At 51.0% G+C, this 15,982-nt stretch overlaps 1 protein-coding gene across 5 annotated transcripts; it reads right to left on the bottom strand.

Annotated features, from left to right (window-relative positions):
• Positions 1 to 28: 28 nt before the first annotated feature.
• TIA1 (TIA1 cytotoxic granule associated RNA binding protein) lies at positions 29 to 15,267 on the bottom strand. Of its 5 annotated transcripts, none has more exons than XM_066567438.1 (12): positions 15,145 to 15,267; positions 11,457 to 11,553; positions 9,823 to 9,921; positions 8,047 to 8,101; positions 7,331 to 7,418; positions 6,940 to 7,015; positions 5,642 to 5,750; positions 4,696 to 4,791; positions 4,500 to 4,584; positions 3,834 to 3,957; positions 2,642 to 2,781; positions 29 to 1,190 (listed from the first exon to the last, which is right to left on the bottom strand). In XM_066567438.1, the coding sequence occupies exons 1-12, from the start codon at positions 15,168 to 15,170 to the stop codon at positions 1,079 to 1,081; spliced, it is 1,107 nt and encodes a 368-aa protein (XP_066423535.1). In that variant the 5' UTR covers positions 15,171 to 15,267; the 3' UTR covers positions 29 to 1,078. The 5 variants fall into 5 exon arrangements, with proteins under 5 accessions (XP_066423535.1, XP_066423537.1, XP_066423539.1 ...); XM_066567439.1 differs by lacking the exon at positions 29 to 1,190 and adding an exon at positions 1,222 to 1,361; XM_066567440.1 differs by lacking the exon at positions 15,145 to 15,267 and having other exon boundaries at positions 9,823 to 9,917; positions 11,457 to 11,478.
• Positions 15,268 to 15,982: the final 715 nt, after the last annotated feature.

The raw sequence follows: 15,982 nt of genomic DNA, 5'->3' as shown, positions 1-15,982 counted from the left end.
CAAAACACAGCACACAAGCAGCTCAGTTTTTTCATTTTTCCTTTTTTTTTAAAAAAAAAAAAAAAAGTTTTTCGTGTTTTTTTCCATTTTTGTGAGTTTTTTGTGGTTTTTTTTTAAAGGCTGGGCGAGAGGTAGGATAAAAAAGGGCGTTTTTTGGCCTCTGATAGATCAGGTCTGGGAGCTCTTCTCACCTTCACTCCCTTGTGAAACACACCTGGGCTACGGAGGGAATTTTACACAATGGATTAAAAACTTTATATTCCAAGAGACACCTCATATCCACAAAAAAGAAGGACAAAAAAAAAAAAGGAAGATTTGAGGCATAAATCACATCAAAAGGCTCCATGTCCTACCTTTAAATAAGGAAAACGTACAAAAGTGGCCGAAGGTTGTGCAAAAATTCTTCAATTTGCTCTGAATATTTTACAGAATCAGTACAGGAAAATGTAGAAATCAGTAAAAAATTAAGAAAAAAAACCAACCAAGCCCCGGAGGGATCTGTCACATTTTAGCAACAGGAATTTTGCTGTCCCAGGGTGGGAATCTTGGCTCACGTGGGGAGAGTTGGGCACTTTGGAGTCCCTTTTTTAAATTTTTGTGTTTTATTTTTTTTTTCCCCAGCATAAGGCAAAAACCCGACCCTGAAAAACACACTGAGATCCACAAAAAAAGATGTAAACGAAGGATTTATCTTGTAAAAAAGCCTCCTCCAAGAGGCTCCTTTAAAACAGAGGTGTGAGGCTGAAGGCAGCTCCAGATTCCCACACTTTTGGCTTCTTTTGGGGTGGTTTTTTCCCAGCTCTTTCTGAGGGAAAAAAAATCCCCAAAAAAAAAACAAAACCAAAAACCCCCCAAGAATGACTTTGTGCAATTCCTGCCCCGATTCTCAGCTAAGGCAGCCAAGTCCCTGCAATTTGTGTTTCTAAAAAAAACACATTCAAAATAAAAAATTAACCCAAAAAATAACAACGAGAGAAAAAGGCGGCGGCGGTGAGGGGCGATCCAGCATCCGGGGTGGTTTTGGGGTGAAAAGGGAAGGGTTTGGTTCAATCTCAGCGCTGGGGGGGCTCGGGGGGGGTCAGGGGGTCTCGAAGCCCACGCGGAAGCCGGGCTGGGGGGGCACCACGGCGCCGTTCTGGCCCTGCACGCTGTACCCGGGGGCCATCCAGGGCGGAGACGACTGGCTCTGCCTGGGGAGGGGGAAGAAATCATTAGGGACTGCTGAAATATCCTCTAGGGATTGCTAAATTAAATAAATATCACTTAGAGATTGTTAAATTATATAAATATCCTTTAGGGATTGCTAGAAAAGCTGCACGCTGTACCCGGGGGCCATGCAGGGGGGTGATGACTGGCTCTGCCTGGATTGGGGGAAATAAATCATTAGGGACTGCTGAAATATCCTTTAGAGATTGCTAAATTAAATAAATATCACTTAGAGATTGTTAAATTAAATCAAAACCCTTTAGGGTTTGGTAGAAAAGCTGCACGTTGTACCCAGGGGCCATCCAGGGTGGAGACGACTGGCTCTGCCTGGATTGGGGGAAATAAATCATTAGGGACTGCTGAAATATCCTCTAGGGATTGCTAAAATATCCTTTAGAGATTGCTAAATTAAATAAATATCACTTAGGGATTGCTAAATTAAATCAAAACCCTTTAGGGTTTGGTAGAAAAGCTGCACGCTGTACCCGGGGGCCATGCAGGGGGGTGACAACTGGCTCTGCCTGGACTGGGGGAAATAAATCATTAGGGACTGCTGAAATATCCTTTAGAGATTGCTAAATTAAATAAATATCCTTTAGGGATTGCTAAAATATCCTTTAGAGATTGTTAAATTAAATAAACATATTTTGGGGATTGTTAAATTAAATCAAAACCCTTTAGGGTTTGGTAGAAAAGCTGCACGTTGTACCCAGGGGCCATCCAGGGTGGAGACGACTGGCTCTGCCTGGATTGGGGGAAATAAATCATTAGGGACTGCTGAAATATCCTCTAGGGATTGCTAAAATATCCTTTAGGGATTGTTAAATTAAATAAACATATTTTGGGGATTGTTAAATTAAATCAAAACCCTTTAGGGTTTGGTAGAAAAGCTGCACGTTGTACCCAGGGGCCATCCAGGGTGGAGACGACTGGCTCTGCCTGGATTGGGGGAAATAAATCATTAGGGACTGCTAAAATATCCTTTAGAGATTGCTAAAATATCCTTTAGGGATTTTTAAATTAAATAAAAATCCTTTAGGGATTGTTAAATTAAATAAATACCCTTTAGGGATTGCTGAAACAATCCTTTAGGGATTGCTAAATTAAGTAAAAATCCTTTAGGGATTGCTGAAATATCCTTTATGGATTCATAAATAAAAATCCTTCAGGGATCCCTAAATAAGGCCTGGAGGTTGTGGGGAAGGGGCTTGGGGGGGATTTGGGGGGATGAGGGAGGGGTGTCACCTGCTGGGATGTCCCCACCCTGCTGTGGATCTGAGGTACAAGGATCCCTTCCCAAAGGGATGAATTTGGGGTGAATTTGGGATGAATTTGGGGTGAATTTGGGATGAATTTGGGGTGAATTTGGGATGAATTTGGGATGAATTTGGGGTGAATTTGGGATGAATTTGGGGTGAAGGCTCTCAGGACTCACCCAAAGCCCTGCTGGCTCCAGGCCTGGCCGTACACGCCGTAGGTGGGCACCTGCCATCCGTTGGGCACGTACTGGCCCAGCTGGGCACCGCCGTACCACTGCCCCCACTGCCCGTAGGCCGGCGGGTAGCTCAGCTGGCCCTGGGACACACGGGCACCGTCAGGGACCGGGAATGCACCGGGCAGCCCGCAGCAGCCACCCACCCAGGGATCCATCCATCATCCTTCCAGGGATCCATCATCCATCCACCCACCCAGGGATCCATCCATCATCCTTCCAGGGATCCATCATCCTTCCATCCAGGGATCCATCAACCCATCCACCCAGGGATCCATCCATCATCCATCCATCCATGGATCCATCATCCATCCATCCATCCAGGGATCCATCATCCATCCATCCATCCATCCAGGGATCCATCCATCATCCATCATCCATCCATCCATCCATCCATCCTTCCATGGATCCATCATCCATCCACCCACCCAGGGATCCATCATCCATCCATCCAGGGATCCATCATCCTTCCATCCAGGGATCCATCAACCCATCCACCCAGGGATCCATCCATCATCCATCCTTCCATGGATCCATCATCCATCCATCATCCTTCCATGGATCCATCCATCCATCATCCATCCATCCATCTATCCATCCATCATCCATCCTTCCATGGATCCATCATCCATCCATCCATCCTTCCATGGATCCATCCATCCATCATCCATCCATCCATCCATCCATCATCCATCCATCCATCCATCATCCATCCATCCATCCATCATCCATCCATCCATCCATCCATCCATCCATCCATCCATCCATCCATCCATCCATCCATCCATCCATCCATCCATCCATCCATCATCCATCCATCCATCCATCATCCATCATCCATCCATCCATCCATCCATCCATCCATCCATCCATCATCCATCCATCCATCCATCCATCCATCATCCATCCATCCATCCATCCATCCATCCATCATCCATCCATCCATCATCCATCCATCATCCATCCATCCATCATCCATCCATCATCCATCATCCATCCATCCATCCATCCATCCATCCATCCATCCATCCATCCATCCATCCATCCATCCATCCATCCATCCCCCATCCCTCCCTCCCTCCCTCCCTCCCTGTCACTGCCAGCTCCCAGCCAATTAGCAGTGGTTAATTAGCACCTGCTGCACAGGGCTGGCCATGTCAGGCGTCTCCTTGCCCCAGTAGCATTTGACCACGTGGCCCTCGATGGTGGTGCCGTTGACGGAGACGATGGCGTGGGCAGCGCTCTCATGGGAACTGAACCTGGGGGTATTGATCGATTAGGGGATTGATTGATTGATTGATTGATTGATTGATTGATTGATTGGGGTATTGATTGATTAGGATATTGACTGGGGTATTGACTGATTGGGGTATTGATTGACTGGGGTATTGATTGGGATACTGGTTGGGATATTGATTGATTGGGGTACTGATTGGGGTATGGGTTGGGAATATTTATTGGGATATTTATGGGGGTATTGATTAGGGTATTGAATGGAAATATTTACTGGGATATTGATTGGAAATATTTATTGGGAATACTTATTGAGAATATTTATTTGGAATACTTATTGGAAATATTTATTGGGATATTTATTGGGAATATTTATTGGGATATTTATTGGAAATATTTATTGAGATATTTATGGGATATTTATTGGGATATTTACGGGATATTTATTGGGAATATTTACTGGGATATTTATTGGGATATTTATTGGGAATATTTACTGGGAATATTTGCTGGGATATTTACTGGGACACCAATCCCACTCCCCCCGGGACCCCCCCATGTCCCCCACCTGACGAAGGAGTAGCCTTTGTCGGGGAACACGCGGATCTCCATGATCTGCCCGAAGGGGGAGAAGGTCTGGCGCATCAGCTGCTCTGGAGCAGGAAGGACGGACGGACAGACAGACAGACAGACAGACACACAGCAGGTGAGGCACCCGCGCTGCCAGGGGCGGGGCTGGCAGGGGTGGGTGGGGCCACACGTACCTGAGAGGCCCGAGGTGACCCCCCCGCAGTACACGGTGCAGTTGCTGGGGCTGGACTGAGTGACCACCTCGTCATAGGACAATTGTTTGGTGTTTGCTGCAAGAGATTGGGATTGGGGTTTGCAAAGGGCTGCAGAGATTGGGATTGGGGTTTGCAAAGGGCTGCAGAGATTGGGACTGGGGTTTGCAAAGGGCTGCAGAGATTGGGATTGGGGTTTGCAAAGGGCTGCAGAGATTGGGATTGGGGTCTGCAAAGGGCTGCAGAGATTGGGATTGGGGTTTGCAAAGGGCTGCAGAGATTGGGATTGGGGTCTGCAAAGGGCTGCAGAGATTGGGATTGGGGTTTGTAAAGGGCTGCAGAGATTGGGTTTGGGGTTTGTAAAGGGCTGCAGAGATTGGGATTGGGGTTTGCAAAGGGCTGCAAGAGATGGATTTGGGGTTTGCAAAGGGCTGCAGAGATTGGGATTGGGGTTTGCAAAGGGCTGCAAGAGATGGATTTGGGGTTTGTAAAGGGCTGCAGAGATTGGCTTTGGGGTTTGCAAAGGGCTGGGATGGGAACTGGGGGGGAATTCCAGTCCTGACTGGCACAGGATTGTTGGGAATGACTGCAAATCTTTACAGGGACACCTCAGAGCCCTTGCAGGGCCTGAAGGGGCTCCAGGAGAGCTTGGGGACAAGGGATGGAGGAACACAGGACACAGGGAATGGTTCAAACTGGGAAAGGGGAGATTTAAATGGGATTTGGGGATGGAATTCCCAGTGGCTGCCCCTGGATCCCTGCTGGTGTCCAAGGCCAGGCTGGGCAGGGCTTGGAGCAGCTGGGATTGGGGAAGGTGTCCCTGCCCAAGGCAGGGGTGGGGTGGGATGGGCTCCGAGGTCCTTCCCACCCCAAAAACTCTGGGATCCCCCCACTCCAGGAGCTGGCAGGGCACAGGGTGGGCACCTACTCTCATAGGTGCTCTTGGGAGCTGGAGGTTTCCTGGTGGCCCAGTTGGTCCTGATCTGACGGCCCCCGAGCCACTGGCCCCCCATCTGCTGGATGGCGTTTTCAGCGTCCTGCAGGGGACAGAGGGACAGAAAAACCCCACTGACCCCACTGCTGGCACCCCTCCTGTGGGACAGGGCCAGGGGCGTGACCCCAGGGCCCTCCCGAGCGACCCTGGAGTGTCCCAGGATGGGGCTTGGAGCACCCTGGAACACTGGGAGGGGTCCCTGCTTATGGCAGGGGGTTTAAGCTTTTATTAAGAGGGAAATAAAGGGATTTTAGCCATTTATTGATGGGAAATAAAGGATTTTAGCCATTTATTGAAGAGGGAAATAAGGGATTTTAGCCATTTATTGAAGAGGGAAATGAAGGGATTTTACCCATTTATTGATTGGGAAATAAAGGATTTTACCCATTTATTGAAGAGGGAAATGAAGGGATTTTACCCATTTATTGATGGGAAATAAAGGATTTTACCCATTTATTGATGGGAAATAAAAGGATTTTACCCATTTATTGAAGAGGGAAATAAGGGATTTTACCCATTTTTTGAAGAGGAAAATGAAGGGATTTTACCCATTTTTTGAGGAAGGAAACAAAGATCTTTGACTCTTTTATTGAAGAGGGAACTGAGGGGATTGTACCCATTTATTAAGAGGGAAATTAAGGGTTTTTACCTATTTTTTGAGGAAGGAAACAAAGATCTCTCACCCATTTGTTGAAGAGGGAAATGAAGGGATTTTACCCATTTATTACAGAGGGAAATAAAGGGTTTTTACCCATTTATTAAGAGGGAAATAAGGGATTTTACCCATTTATTGATGGGAAATAAGGGATTTTACCCATTTATTACAGAGGGAAATAAAGGGTTTTTACCCATTTATTAAGAGGGAAATAAGGGATTTTACCCATTTATTGATGGGAAATAAGGGATTTTACCCATTTATTGATGGGAAATGAAGGTATTTTACCCATTTATTGATGGGAAATGAAGGGATTTTACCCATTTATTGATGGGAAATAAAGGATTTTACCCATTTTTGAGGAAGGACCCAAAGATCTCTCACCCTTTTATTGAAGAGGGAAGTAGGGGATTTTACCCATTTATTGAGGGGAAATGAAGGGATTTTACCCATTTATTGATGGGAAATAAAGGGATTTTACCCATTTATTGATGGGAAATAAAGGGATTTTACCCATTTATTGATGGGAAATAAAGGATTTTACCCATTTTTGAGGAAGGACCCCAAGATCTCTCACCCATTTGTTGAAGAAGGAGACGAAGCCGTAGCCCTTGGACTTGCCCGTGGCCATGTCCTTGACCACCCGTGCATCCCTAGAGCACAAAGGGAACTTTTAAAATCTGATTTATTTGCCATCATATTCCACCTGCTGGCTGCAAACGTTGCGTAGAAATGGACAGAAAATAAAAATAGAAATGAAAAAGCAGGAATTGAAAGGAACACGTGTTGCCCGTTAACCGAATTCTTTCATTTTCGGGTCAGTTTGTGACCCCCCTTTTTGGGCAGCTGTAAATTCTGATGGGAAAGCAGATCAGGAGGGGGAAAGGATCTGCTGTCCCTGCAGTGCCACAGTGTCACCCACCCAGCTTCGTGACAGAGCCCCTGGGCTGCCCCACAAAAGGACTTACGAGATTCTTCCAAAGGGAGCAAAGGCTGCTTTGATGTCCTCAGTGGTGATCTCAGGGCTGAGGTCTCCCACAAAAACGTGGAAATGGTCTTTGGGGGAAAAGAGAAAGGAGCATTCAGTGGTTGAAGATACATTCTGAGTAGAGCAGAGAGAAAAAAAAAAACCCAACTCTTCTTAAAAAACCCTTTATTAAAACTCAGCTGTTATTCAAAATACATTTATTAAAAACCAGGCACTGATGGGGTTTAGCCCCACCAGCCTGAAATTCCAAGGATTTCCCCACAGAAGTTGCTGGGAGTGATCCAGAAACTCATTCTGGGTGCTCCTTGAGGGAGATGCTCAATGTGCCTCAAAAATCCAGAATGAGGCATTTTGGGTTTTAATTCCCAACTGCACAGGGAGCAAACAGCCACAGATTTGCACCAAATGCTACAGGGAAATGGAAGAGAATCTAATGGAATTTTTTCCATAAAAATTCAATGGAAAACAAACAAAAACCCCCAAAAATTAGCTTCAGGGAACACCCTGGAGATCCACAATGTGATGTTTAAAAAATTACAATTACCTTGTGAACGCTGTGTGATGGCAAAGATCAGATTTGCCCTGAAGTTTAATTAACACAAACACAATAAATAATTAGGATTCCAATGAAAAACCATTCCCACAGAGCTTTGTGTGCTGCGTTTCTGTTTCCCAACTTGCTCAGGTGACACTTACTGCTGGTGTCTTTCTTCTGGCTGCTGGGGGTGGTGGCCCAGTTCACTTTGACCTCCTGCAAATGGCAATCACACATTGGATTTGGCCAATCCCAAAAAGCTCAGACACCTCCAGTGCTCAAATCTGACCCTACAGGGCAAGGCTGGGCTTCAAACTCAAGTTTTAAGATATTTTTCTTAAGGGAAAACAAGGGAGAGGGTTTGTTCTTAAATTAATAGGGTTAGAGGTAGCCTGCTCTAGGGGGGTTCACCTGGAGAGGAGAAGCTCCAGGGAGAGCTTCCAGCACATTCCAGGGCCTAAAGGGATCCAGGAGATCCAGAGAGGGACTGGGGACAGGAGGGACAGGACACAGGGAATGGCTCCCAAATGTCTCAAGGGTGACTGAACAGGATGGGGACAGACTGTGGTCACTGTGACAGGGCAGGGACTGAAACAGGGGAGGTTCTACCTGAATATGAGGAAAAGAAGGAAAATAGGAAGGAAAATAGGAAGGAAAATAGGAAGGAAAATAGGAAGGAAAGCTTTCCTTGGAGGCCTGGAACAGGCTGTGGGAGCTCCTTCTCAGCAGGCATCAAAGCCCTGCCTGAACTCTGCCCTGTGCACTGCTCTCAATGGGCTTTGGCAGGGGATCCTCTCCAGAGGGGCCTCCCAGCCCCACCACGCTGGAATTGTGTGATTGTGCTCCCAGCTCTGCATGCTCAGCCCCAGTTCCCCACAACACCCTGAACTCCTCCTCCAACACCCTGAACTCCTCCTCCAACACCCTGAACTCCTCCAACACCCTGAACTCCTCCTCCCAATGCTCTGAATTTCTCCTCCCAAAATCCTGAACTCCTCCAACACCCTGAACTTCTCCTCCCAATGCTCTGAACTCTTCCAACACCCTGAACTCCTCCTCCCAACACCCTGAACTCCTCCTCCCAACACCCTGAACTCCTCCTCCCAACACCCTAAACTCCTCCTCCCAACACCCTGAACTCCTCCTCCCAAAATCCTGAATTTCTCCTCCCAAAATCCTGAACTCCTCCTCCCAACACCCTGAACTCCTCCTCCCAACACCCTGAACTCCTCCAACACCCTGAACTCCTCCTCCCAATGCTCTGAATTTCTCCTCCCAAAATCCTGAACTCCTCCAACACCCTGAACTTCTCCTCCCAATGCTCTGAACTCTTCCAACACCCTGAACTCCTCCTCCCAACACCCTGAACTCCTCCTCCCAACACCCTGAACTCCTCCTCCCAACGCCCTGAACTCCTCCTCCCAATGCTCTGAACTCCTCCTCCCAAAATCCTGAATCTCTCCTCCCAACGCTCTGAACTCCTCCCAAAATCCTGAACTTCTCCTCCCAATACCCTGAACTGCTCCCAACCCCCTCAACTCTTCTTCTGAGCCCTGGCCCACTGAGATCTCCACCCCAAAGGCAGAGTCCCACATCTGCAGCAGGTGCCCTCCTCTCCCAGCAGGATTTGCCCTGGCACAGCCTCTCCCAGCAGGATTCCCCTGGCACAGCCTCTCCCAGCAGGATTCCCCTGGCACAGCCTCTCCCAGCAGGATTTGCCTCTGGCTGCCCCCAGCCCCTGGCACAGCCTCTCCCAGCAGGATTTGCCCCTGGCACAGCCTCTCCCAGCAGGATTTGCCCTGGCACAGCCTCTCCCAGCAGGATTTGCCCTGGCACAGCCTCTCCCAGCAGGATTCCCCTTGGCACAGCCTCTCCCAGCAGGATTCCCCTGGCACAGCCGCTGTGCCCCAGACTCACCCCGGAGCAGGGCACCTTACCTTACCCATTATCTTCCTGCCGTTCATGGCAGCCAGCGCTGCGGCCGCGTGCCGGTGCTCGTAGAACTCCACGAAGCAGTAGGGATCATTGCCAGCTGTCTGAGACAGGGAACGGGCTGGGATCAGGGCCCTGAGCTGGGATCGGGGACCTGAGCTGGGATTGGGGACACTGAGCTGGGATCGGGGACCTGAGCTGGGATTGGGGACACTGAGCTGGGATTGGGGACACTGAGCTGGGATCGGGGACCTGAGCTGGGATTGGGGACACTGAGCTGGGATCGGGGACCTGAGCTGGGATTGGGGACCTGAGCTGGGATTGGGGACACTGAGCTGGGATCGGGGACACTGAGCTGGGATTGGGGACCTGAGCTGGGATTGGGGACATTGAGCTGGGATCGGGGACCTGAGCTGGGATTGGGGACCTGAGCTGGGATTGGGGACCTGAGCTGGGACTGGGGACACTGAGCTGGGATCGGGGACCTGAGCTGGGATTGGGGACACTGAGCTGGGATTGGGGACACTGAGCTGGGATTTGGGACACTGAGCTGGGACTGGGGACACTGAGCTGGGATCAGGGCCCTGAGCTGGGATCGGGGACCTGAGCTGGGATTGGGGACCTGAGCTGGGATTGGGGACACTGAGCTGGGACTGGGGACACTGAGCTGGGATTGGGGACTCTGAGCTGGGATTGGGGACACTGAGCTGGGATTGGGGACCTGAGCTGGGATTGGGGACACTGAGCTGGGATTGGGGACACTGAGCTGGGATTGGGGACCTGAGCTGGGATTGGGGACACTGAGCTGGGATCGGGGACACTGAGCTGGGATTGGGGACACTGAGCTGGGATTGGGGACCTGAGCTGGGATTGGGGACACTGAGCTGGGATTGGGGACTCTGAGCTGGGATCGGGGACTCAAACTCAGGATTAGTTTGAGTCCCAGAACTAGAGACACAAACCCAGGATAAAGGACACAAACCCAGAACTAGAGACACTAACCCAGGATTAGGGACTCAAATCCAGGATTAGGGACTCAAATCCAGGATTAGGGACACTGACCCAGGATTAGGACACTGACCCAGGATCAGGGACACTGACCCAGGATCAGGGACACCAACCCAAGATTAGGGACTCAAACCCAGGATTAGGGACACTGACCCAGGATTAGGGACACTGACCCAGGATTAGGACACTGACCCAGGATTAGGGACACTGACCCAGGATTAGGGACACTGACCCAGGATTAGGGACACAAAGCCAGGCTCTGGCTCCTCTGCTCAGCCTCTGACTGCTGACACCTCCACAGCCCCACCTGGACAGGTTTTCTGACCCTACAGGGACTAACAACACTCCCAGAGCTTTCAATTTTCCTTTAGAAAGGGAAAATTATGGCAAAGACCTTTTCAAACCTCGTTTTCAATCCCCTCCTGATTTAATGAGGGGGTTCACTGTCCCTCTCCATGTCCACCCACCCTTGAATTCACCAGCAGGCCCGTGCAGAAACGATGCCAGAGCCACCTCCAGGTTTATTTCAGGTGCCTGTTCCCAATTCCAGGGGAAATCCCAGAGGCACAGGCACAGCCTGGAGGCAGCAGCCCTGAGGAGAGCAGGGGAAGCAGAGGGTTGGGGCTCTTACATCCATGATCATCTTGCAGTTCTTGCAGGGCCCGATCTGGCTGAAGAGCTGCAGGATCAGAGCCTCGGTCACGTCCCTGGAGAGGTTCCCCACGTACCTGAGGGACAAACACAGGCAGGGACACGGATGTTGGACATGCTGGAGCTTGGAGAGGGGTTTGGGACCAGGGAGGAAGTGATGGGGAAAGCTGGGTGTGATGGGATAGGGGATGGAACTCCCAGAGGAGCTGTGTCCATCCCTGGACCCCTGGGAATGTCCCCAGCCAGGCTGGACAGGGCTGGGAGCCCCCCGGGACAGTGGGAGGTGTCCCTGCCATGGCAGGGGTGGCACTGGGTGGGCTTTGAGTCCCTTCCCACCCAAACCAATCCAGGATTCCATGGCTCCATGAACTTGACCTTCCCTACACTGAATTCCCAGTAGAGAATTCCAGTTCCCATATCCCTACATTGATTTCCCAGTAGAGTCCAGTTCCCATATCCCTACACTGAATTCCCAGTACGAAATTCCAGTTCCCATATCCCTACACTGAATTCCCAGTACAGAATTCCAGTTCCCATATCCCTACTACGATTTCCCAGTACAGAAATTCCAGTTCCCGTATTCCTATTATGATTTCCCAGTACAGAATTCCAGTTCCCATATCCCTACACTGAATTCCCAGTACAGAATTCCAGTTCCCATATCCCTACATTGATTTCCCAGTACAGAAATTCCAGTTCCCATATTCCTATTATGATTTCCCAGTACAGAATTCCAATTCCCATATCCCTACATTGATTTCCCAGTAGAGTCCAGTTCCCATATCCCTACACTGAATTCCCAGTACGAAATTCCAGTTCCCATATCCCTACACTGATTTCCCAGTACAGAATTCCAGTTCCCATATCCCTACACTGAATTCCCAGTACAGAATTCCAGTTCCCATATCCCTACACTGATTTCCCAGTACAGAATTCCAGTTCCCATATCCCTACACTGAATTCCCAGTACAGAATTCCAGTTCCCATATTCCTATTATGATTTCCCAGTACAGAATTCCAGTTCCCATATCCCTACACTGAATTCCCAGTACAGAATTCCAGTTCCCATATCCCTACACTGAATTCCCAGCACAGAATTCCAGTTCCCATATCCCTACACTGAATTCCCAGTACAGAATTCCAGTTCCCATATTCCTATTATGATTTCCCAGTACAGAAGTTCCAACTCCCACATCCCTACCCCACCATCCCTGCCCCAGCAGCTCAGGCTTTTTCCTGAGATGTTTGCCCACATTTCCCACAACATTTGGCCGCTTCCTCCCGAAGCCCTGAGGTTTTGGGAGCCCCAGGTGTGCCTGGAATGCCCGAGTGCAACGTGCTGGAGTGCAGGGATCAGCCTCCCCAGCACAGCCACAGCCCAAACCCCCAATCCCACCTGGGACTGGGGCTCCCTTGACCACCAAGGCCCAGGGGTGGCTGGTTTGTTGTTTTGTTGGTGTTGTTGTGCCCAAATCATGGGATTTTTATAAAAAGCCCAGTGAGAAACCTCAGCCCCCGCGGTGCAGCCGCAGCTCCTGCTCAGGAACGCTCTGTGGGAAGCCTCTGCCCGGGAATCCTGGCCAAATGCCAGCCCTGGAACCACCCTGGAGCACCTGCAGTGCCCCCAGAGGGGCACAGGGGCTGCCAGAGAGCAGCCAGCAGCAAATCCAAGCTGTTTGTGATCCAAGCTTTGGTTATGGGGGAAGGAGACAGAGTTTTGTCAGGAATGGCTCATCCAGGAGCTCTGTGCTCATCACTTGGACAAGTGTTTGAGGCAGGATGGGGTTTAAAATCTCCAAACAGGTCTTTACAGGCTTTGTCTGGCTCTGAGTGAGCGATTCCTGCACTTCTGACAAGTTTCCTCAGAATGGTGAAACGAGGAGGGATTAGAGCACTTCATTAAGGCAATTAACAGCAGGACCCTCTCTCCCCACAAGCCCAGCTGAGAGTGGGATCAGAGAGGCTTCCAATTCCCATATCCCTAAGTGATTTCCCAGTACAGAATTCCAGTTCCCATATCCCTAAGTGATTTCCCAGTACAGAATTCCAGTTCCCATATCCCTACACTGATTTCCTACACTGAACATCCAACCTGAGCTGCACTTGCTGCTCCTTCCAAACCCGACCTGTGACACCCGCTGGTGACAATTCCCTGTGGGACCCCAGAAAGCCCCAGGGAGGGAGTCACAGAAATGCCAGCCTGGATTTGCTGAGCCCTGAGCTGTGTTTTAAGGCAGCACTCAGTGATCCTGCAGGTCTTTTGCAGGCTCAGTGATGCCCTGTGGGTGCCAGCAGCTGCACGTGCTCCAGGACAGGCACCTGCATTCCTTGGCACGCACCGAGCCTTGGGATGGGGGAAAACACCTCCCCAAATAAACACAGCACCAGCCTGTGTTTGCAGAGGCCAGGAATAGCTCCCAAAATGTGGGAAAACAGCAGGATTGGGGAAGCAGGGAGTGCTCGGGACAGCTGGGGTGAGGCACATCGGGGTCTCGGTGTCCTGGGGTCACTCAGCCCTGGGGAGGGGCAGCACTCCCAGGGCACAGCAATCCCTCACCTTGCAACGATTCCCTCTTTCCCTCCCTCCTGTCCTTCCTGCTGCACTGCACAAAAAGGCTTCTAGGGCTGGGATGGCAAGAGTGGAGCCTGACTGCCCTGACCCAAACAAGGGAAAAGTACTCCAGGTACCACCTGCCTGGGAGAAGGAGGGAAACAGCCCAGGTGTGCACAACAGTCAGGTTCTGCAGCTAAAACCTTTTGCTAAAATCCAACCTAAACCTCCCCTGACGTGGCTTCCTAATTCCTAATTCCCTCCGTGGGAAGCAACGGCTTCAGAGAGTGCTTTGAACGCTGGGGCAAGCTCGGGATTCATGGGCACTGCCTGCTCATTCCCACGGAGCTGCTGAGCAGGCCAGGGGGCTCCAGCCGTGTGCCAAGGCAGCCCCCACAGCAAAACCCAGCCCGTCACTCAACAAACCCACACGGACCATACAGAGTGGCAGGATCCTCACCAGGAATGGTTTGCGGTGGAAGGGACCTGGATCATCCCAGTTCAGTGCCCTGCCACGGGCTGGGATGGACAGGGCAGGGGGGCACACGCACCTTAGACCCCCTTTCCCTCCAGGTGTGTGTGGATGTACCAGGGAGGGGACGACACCTTCCACGCTGCCTTCCCTCCAGATGTGACCAGGGATGGACTGGGGAGAGTGGCACAAACTTTACAAACCCCCTTTCTATCCATCAGAAGGGGGGCCACACCTTCCTGACCACTTTTCCCTCCAGATGTGACCTGGCATGGACTGGCAAGGGGCACACACTTTCCAGACCCCTTTTCTCTCCAGATGTGAGTTGGGACGTACTGGGGAAGGGGACACGCAGCTTCCACACAGCCCTGTCCCTCCAGATGTGAGCTGGAGGCCCAGGGGAACGCCCGGAGCGGAGGGCAGGCCGGCGGTGCCCAGCACTGGGACCGGGGAAAGGGCAGCAATACCGCGGGAGCCGGGCTCCCCTCGCTGCCGGAGGGGGCCGGCTGCCCCTCAGTCCCGCAGCACTGCGGGCGGCCGAGGCTCCGCGGCGGAGCCCTGAGGGGCCCGTCCGTGAGGCGACCCCGGGCCGCCCCTCCCCGCGGAGCCGGGAACAATAGGCGGTCTCGCCCCCTCCCCACTCACAGGGTCTTGGGCATTTCATCCTCCATGGCGCCGCCGCCGCCGCCCGCCCCGGCTCTTCCCGCCCGCCGGGGCGGCCCCGTGAGCCCTGGGCAGCCCGGGCAGCCCGAGCGGCGCCGGCCCCGCCGGCGGACGGTCCCGCGGCGGCTCCTCGCAAGATGGCGGCGGGCGGGCGGGCTGAAGGGCCGGGGGTGGGGGGGGGGGCGGGGGCGGGAACGCGCGTGCGCGGGGAGAGCGCGGGAACGGCGCGGGGACGCGCGGCCGCTCCGCGCATGCGCGGCCGTGAAGGGAAAGCGAGAAAAAGTGGTGAAAAGTGATTTAAAATAAAGGCGTTAAAAATAAAAGGGTGAGAAGTAAAGGGATTTAGAAGGCGTTAAAGATAAAAGGGTGAGAAGTGAAAGGATTTAAAAGAAATGGCTTAAAAATAAAAGTGTTAAAAGGAAAGCGCTTAAAAGCGGGGTGGAAAGGTGTTGGTGGGCATAGGGAACGGGGGGCATCAGAGCAGGGAAATGGCAATAAAGGTGTAAAAATAAAGGTGTTGAAAGAAAGGAATTTAAAATTAAAGAAGTAAAAAGAAAATAATTAAAAGGGGTTAAAACCGCGGTGGAAGGGGATATGCTGGTCAGGGACACGCGGGCACCACAAATGGGGGCAGCAGGGCTGGGAAATAAAAATAATGGGAGTTAAAGTAAAGGAGTTAAAAGTAAACGAGCTAAAGAAGTCAAAATAGAGGCGTTTAAAATGATAGAGTTTAAAATTACAAGATTAAAAATGAAAGAATTGAAAGTAAAAAGGGGCACGTGGGCATCAGGAATGAGGCGCCTTCTGCAGGGGCGGAAAA

Source organism: Molothrus aeneus, chromosome 29 (assembly GCF_037042795.1).
Source record: "Molothrus aeneus isolate 106 chromosome 29, BPBGC_Maene_1.0, whole genome shotgun sequence".
Lineage (NCBI taxonomy): Eukaryota > Metazoa > Chordata > Aves > Passeriformes > Icteridae > Molothrus > Molothrus aeneus.
Note: the sequence above shows the minus strand (reverse complement) of the source record. Positions and strands in the feature narration are given on the sequence as shown.

Coding starts and splice junctions, on each gene's coding strand:
- TIA1 (XM_066567438.1), bottom strand. CDS start 15,170: ATGGAGGATGAAATGCCCAAGACCCT. Junction 7,016..7,330: donor GCTCCCTTTGGAAGAATCTC/GTAAGTCCTTTT, acceptor TTTGTGCTCTAG/GGATGCACGGGTGGTCAAGG. Junction 1,191..2,641: donor TGGAGCCAGCAGGGCTTTGG/GTGAGTCCTGAG, acceptor CCCCCTCCCCAG/GCAGAGCCAGTCGTCTCCGC.